Source organism: Octopus bimaculoides, chromosome 12, assembly GCF_001194135.2.
Source record: "Octopus bimaculoides isolate UCB-OBI-ISO-001 chromosome 12, ASM119413v2, whole genome shotgun sequence".
NCBI lineage: Eukaryota > Metazoa > Mollusca > Cephalopoda > Octopoda > Octopodidae > Octopus > Octopus bimaculoides.
In genome coordinates this window covers 63727800-63734153 of record NC_068992.1, presented here as the reverse complement: position 1 = coordinate 63734153, position 6354 = coordinate 63727800, and the positions used below count along the sequence as shown (strand labels likewise).

Below are 6354 nucleotides of genomic sequence, written 5' to 3'. Positions count from 1 at the left end.
ATATATATATATATATATATATATATATACACACACTCACAGTTACATATGCAGAATTTTATGTAATCTTATGCAGAAACATATACAAGCATGTTGTTAGTGGGATACACACACACGTACACACACACACACGCACACACGCACAGACGAGAACACATATACAAATGAACTCAAGGATAAATATACTCATGTGGCTATACGCAACCACACAACTCCCTTTATTCGTTTTCACCCACACTTACACATTGCTACTCATATTTATGGCCACACATATATTACTACACATAGTCATAATTTATTACGTACATATATAGCTATATACAAGAACATGGACACACACAGTTGGTTACACATAATGACTCATGGTACATGTGGTCCCTTTTGTGCAGGTATAAAAAACAAGTCTGGTCCAAATGTACACAAGTTCCACAATCCTTATACTACAAAACTGGCTTTGTTAGATTTGCAATAGGACAGGGGTGTGTGAGAAGTGGAGTCATTCATGCCTCTTCAAAAAATATTAGCTGTTTGTTTTAATGAAGTAAATCAGTAACGACGGAGAATGGAAGCTGAGTTGCGAACAAACTCACCAGCAGTTTGTCTCAAGATACTCTGCTGCTTGCCTCGAGTTACTACCTTGTTGTTGTTACTCCTTTTGTGTTCATCTAGTGTACTCCTGGTTTTGTTCATTATAAACATGACTGAGTTGGTCAGCTAGAGATGTTGAACCAAAAGTAAAAATAAAAAAAATATATAAAAAATAGTATCGAAAAAAAAAAAAAATAATTGTTTTAAAATTTGGTACAAAGCCAGCAGTTTTCTTTAGGAGCAGGGGTTAATCAAATATATCGACCCCAGTACTTGACTGGTACTTTATTTTATCAACTCCGAAAGGATGAAAGGCAAAGTTGACCTCGGCAGGATTTGAACTCAAACCGTAAAAAGCCGGGAGAAATGCTGGTAAGCAATTTTTGTTTGTTTCCGACGTGCTAACGATTCTGCCAGCTCGCCGCCTCAAAGTATAATAAAAATAAAAATAAAAAATAATATCAAAAAATAAAATAAAGATTGGGTAGAGATTGAAACCAAAACCGCAACTTTGTAAATGCTTCTCAAAAAACTTTCTCAAATGATAACTGTAAGTCTTTAGAATTTTTCGTACTGTTACTAGTCGTGGGAGGGGTAGTGGTAGCAGAAGCAGCGTCGGTGGCAGTCGTTGTCGTGGTTGTAGTTGGACTTGCTGTATTTGTACTCACAATATCAGACGCTGTAGTTGTTACAGTACTGTTAGTATCACCGGTATCAGCAAGAATGGTTTTGGCTGCAGTAGCCGTAGTTGATGCAGCGCTAGCAGTTGTTGTTGTTGTTGTTGTTGTTGTTGAGCTTGTAGTATTGGCAGTAGTAGTAATAGTAGTATTAGTTGCAGTAGCAGTTTTGTTTCTAGTCGTGTCAATAGTGGTAGCATTACCAGTAGTATTGGAGGAATTACTTTTGGTAATTGTCTCGGTGCTATTTCTGGTGCTTTTCTTCTTGCTAGAAACATCCAAGAACACGGTAGTTGTTACCACAGTCTGGAGCACCTCACTCTTCTCGCTATTCTCAGCACTTTTAGAAGCGTTCTTATTAATATCATCGATGGATCTGTTCTGATTCTTTCTTGCCTTTGTACCATTGTTTTGAAGGTTTTCATCTGGTAAGCTCTTTGTTTCTTCAGTCAAGTTTTGCGACGTGGAATTCGAAACCATCGTAATATTCTTCCCCTCCTTTTGCTTCACATTTTTATTCGGTTTCAATATTTTTGTTTTATTTCTGACTTCATTCTGTTTCTTCCCCGGGAAAGATTCTGTCTCTTCTTTCGTTTCATTTACCCCTGCTAGTTCATCCATCTCTAAATCTAATGTTTGATTCTTCGTTTCAATGTTTTCTGCTGAAGAATTCGTCAAGGTATAGTTTAAGTGCGTTTCGTTCGACACATATTGCAGCTTATTTGTTGCGGACTCGTTTCGCCCTCGTTCACTTTCGGCTTTTTTCGTCACTGATGGTATTTTCTTCCTCCTTGTCGTTTGCTTTACTTTTTCTGCCGTAGAATTGGTTGGTTCGCGTCGTTCGGCGGCAGAAGTTGACTTTCTGTTCCCAGAGAGACTTGGTACACAACCTCGGTGGTCCAGAGTTGGTGTAGTTCCATTGCGACAAGGTATGCACTCTCTTTCACTGGGCATGTAATGATCTGGAGGACAGGGCACGCAAACAAAACAACAGTCTTCTTCACTGTGTGAGATCTGTATGTGACCAGGTTCGCAAGGTAAACTACAAAACGAAGCTGGAAAAACAGGTTCGATATTACGAAATTTTATTCCTCTGAGTGTTTCCTGCAAAAAATACAAAAAATAAAACAATTATTCAAAAACAGAAAAAAGTAAAAAAAGAAGAAAAAAAAAACCGAAAAAGAAATGGAGAATGAAAATATATGGCTGCGTGGTTAAGAAGTTCGTTTTCTTTTTTACCACATAGTTTCAGGTTCAATCTCACTAGTACGTTGGGCAAATGTCATGCAACTGTATGACATACATCGGAACAACGAGCAACCCGTTCTAAGAAAGATACACTCAGCATCTGGTGTCATTCAGAGACAAAAATAAAAGGCATGCGACGTCCTTATCCAATATGATATGGACATTGAAAGAAGAGACCCACAAATAACATGGAGCATTATTGCTAAAAGCAGAAAATACAGGTGACGGGGTACCAAATGTGAGCTTTGTATTACTGAGAAGCTAAACATCATTCGGTCAAAAGATAACATCTTAAACATTAGGGATAAAACCTTCTCTCCCTGCATGCACAAGCAATATGTTACACCCCAATATTTCAAAGAGGAACCAGCATCCACTCCGCCGATCCCACCAGGGTAATTTTTTTCCCTGAAGGTGAACATTGAATATATAAAACACAAATTCCACACATAGAAGATTCATGGTCCCTTGATGAACTCCCTCAACACACAGACATAAGGACATTACACGTACCCAGAATATAATACAGAATAGGGTGCACGTCGGGTAAAATGCTAAGCGGTATTTCGTCAGCCGCTACGTTCTGAGTTCAAATTCCGCTGAGGTCGACTTTGCTTTTCATCCATTCGGGGTCGATAAATTAAGTACCAGTTGAACACTGGGGTTGATGTAATCGACTATTCCCCTCCCCCAAATTTCAGGCCTTATAGCTATAGTAGAAAGGATTATATGAACACGTCTAGACATCAGCTATATACATGAAAAGACATACATAATAGAAAACATACAAATTTGCGCAAATACATACATACATACATACAATTCCACCCAGCGATCTCTACATAGGGCTGTTACTACAGAAGACAAATGATCTTATTGCTCAAATGAGACGCTGAATATATTTAGCTTTTGTATCTATCTATCTATCTATCTATCTATCTATCTATCTATCTATCTATCTATCTATCTATCTATCTATCTATCTATCTATCTATATTCTTGTATATATCTATATGCGTAGTAGACAAAGTGTCCAGCATTTTGCATCTGCTACTGATATCTTTCTGTACTTATTAGATCTATACATCTATAACAGATGCTTTCCCGACACAAATACCTCAGTTTTGTGGCTTTGCACAGTATATCCACTTTAAGAAAGATGTACAGATTGCCTTTCTTTTAAACGATATATTATAAAAAGATATGTTTCAAAAACTAGATATCATTCTCCCATTCTTTTAAACACTAATCTTTTTCAAGGATGCAAATGCAAGCACTTGCTATATCGTATAACTCCAACAGAAATTTGGTATGGCACGATAACAGTCTATATACATAGTTCCAAAGCTTCAAATAGAAAACTGAAATATCATATGAGAAATATAAGAATTTTCTGGTTATAACACTTTTCACAAAATATCGCAGACAGAATATGAAGTTCGTTTGTAAAAGCTAAATGAGTATATAGCGACATCAGTTCTCGTAGAACACAAAGAATGTCAAAGACATTTTGCGTGCATGTCATTCAATATGTTATGTTTACTAGGAAGGCGGTGAGCTGGCTTAGCACGCCGGGCAAAATTCTTGACATTTCATTCGTTCTGAGTTCAAATTCTACTGAGGTCAACTTTTCATTTCATCCTTTTGAGATCGACAAAATAAGTACCAGTTGGGCGCTGGGATCGATATTATCGACTAACCCACTCACCTGAAAATTCTGGCCTTGTGTTAACATTAGAGACCAAAATATTATGATAAACGGAGGGGGCGAACTAGCAGGATCGTCAGCACGCTGGATAAAATTTCTTCTTACTTTATGTTCCGACTTGAAATTTGTCGAGGTCGAGTTTGCTTTTCATCCTTTCGAGAGTAGACACAGTAAGAAACAACCAAGTACTAAGATCGATATAATCGACTAATCTTCTATTACTTACCCAAATTTCAAGCCTTGTATCTATCGTAGAAAGAATATGTTATGATTAGGGCTAAGTACCGTGTCAATCCCCATCGAGCATACGATATATATATATATATGCCCGCATCTACCCCACCCTTACCTGCCTCTCTTTCCCCTCCAACGCACCATTCTTCAGGTTTTTTCGCCGATTGTAATCTGAGCCCTCCACCTTCCACATCTTCATCGACCCACACCTCCCACCCTTCAAACGTGTCCATAACCTACTTGACATTCTGGTCCATAGCTTCTTCTCCATTCCTGGCACTCGACCTGATTCCTTCCATTGCTCTCACCCACACCGCTGCACCTCTCCTTACCACTCGAACACTACTATCCTCACTAGCACCCATCACTGCTTCTACCACATCACAGATTCATTCACTTGCATCTCCAGCAATGTAATCTACTGCATCCTCTTCTCTCTCTGCCGTTCTCTGTACATTGGTCAAACTGGCTGGCATTCAACTGAACACCTCCCACCCTTCAAACGTGTCCATAACCTACTTGACATTCTGGTCCATAGCTTCTTCTCCATTCCTGGCACTCGACCTGATTCCTTCCATTGCTCTCACCCACACCGCTGCACCTCTCCTTACCACTCGAACACTACTATCCTCACTAGCACCCATCACTGCTTCTACCACATCACAGATTCATTCACTTGCATCTCCAGCAATGTAATCTACTGCATCCTCTTCTCTCTCTGCCGTTCTCTGTACATTGGTCAAACTGGCTGGCATTCAACTGAACATCTCCAGGACATCAGACTCAACAATGGCACTGTGGTCTCACGCCTCTTTCGCTCGACCGGTCATTCACTACAACATCTGCCTGTGTTCGGACTGTCCTTGCACAGAAGCCACCCAGACTCCTGCCTCCGACGAGAGCAGAAATTTATTTTCTCTCTTCATTTCTTAGTACCTTCTGGTTTCAATTCATCACCTCTTTTCATCTAAACCCATTTCTCCTACCTTCCAATGACATACACCACACATCTCCCACCTTCCAATGACTCTCCTCCTCTACCCCATACACCTCTACTGCGTTATGCTCAGCAGCTACACCACACACACACACGATTATTCCCCCACGGAATATATATATATATATATATATATATATATATATATGCCTACAAAGACGCACTTGCACACACATATCTTAGCCACTTCACATACACCAGCACCCAAACCCTCAATCCTTTTCCCTCACATATAGCCGCATGTGTATAGCCATGCACCCACATCTACCAACGCTTATCTTCGCTCACCCCTACTCCACGTCCCTCATACATCCTCCCACAACATACACATATGTCAGATAGCCTCACACACATAGCGCACTTACATACATATACATACACAGAATATACACGTTTTCTTTCTCTCCGTTTTCCCTCTCTCTCCGTTCGTTTTCTCTCCTCATTCCTTTCTGTAGACGGGCGTAGGATCGAAACATCAAAGACTCTTCCATTTTTCTTGAGCGTCAAACTAATACACCTTGTTTGTTGTCCGCTCCACCTTTTATATTTTATCTTTCACTTGTTTAAGTCATTTAAGAGTGGCCATGCTAGGGCACCGCCTTGACGTGTTTTAGTCCATATATATATCGTTGCTATTATGTTAAACTGTCGTATGTCCAAATTTGGACAAATGCGATTTTTCCAATATTTATTTTTGCTTGCAATAGCCGGTTCTTTTGGCTGAACAATCGTATCTCCAACTGTTTTAGATGCCAGGATATAAAAAATTGTCAAATTGTAGTACAATGGTATTGCTATGGAATGAGGAAACTATTTTTTCGTTTTCTGAAAAAGCAACGTTTTGGACTTACGACATTTTGCATAATAGCAACGATATATATATATATATATATATATATATA

General features: G+C 39.2%; 1 protein-coding gene across 2 annotated transcripts in view; it reads right to left on the bottom strand.

The window, feature by feature from the left end:
• Positions 1-6354, bottom strand: part of LOC106881027 (mucin-5AC) — a 24689-nt gene that overhangs the window by 7441 nt on the left and 10894 nt on the right. The window contains exon 4 of one of the 2 annotated variants that reach the window (XR_008265330.1): positions 591-2369. Coding sequence is in view for 1 of the 2 variants with exons in the window: in XM_014931213.2 (XP_014786699.1) it covers positions 1113-2369 (1257 nt within the window). In the remaining variant the exon portion in view is untranslated. Of the gene's footprint in view, positions 1-177; positions 2370-6354 lie in introns of those variants that run through there. The other variant, XM_014931213.2, reaches the window with a different exon arrangement.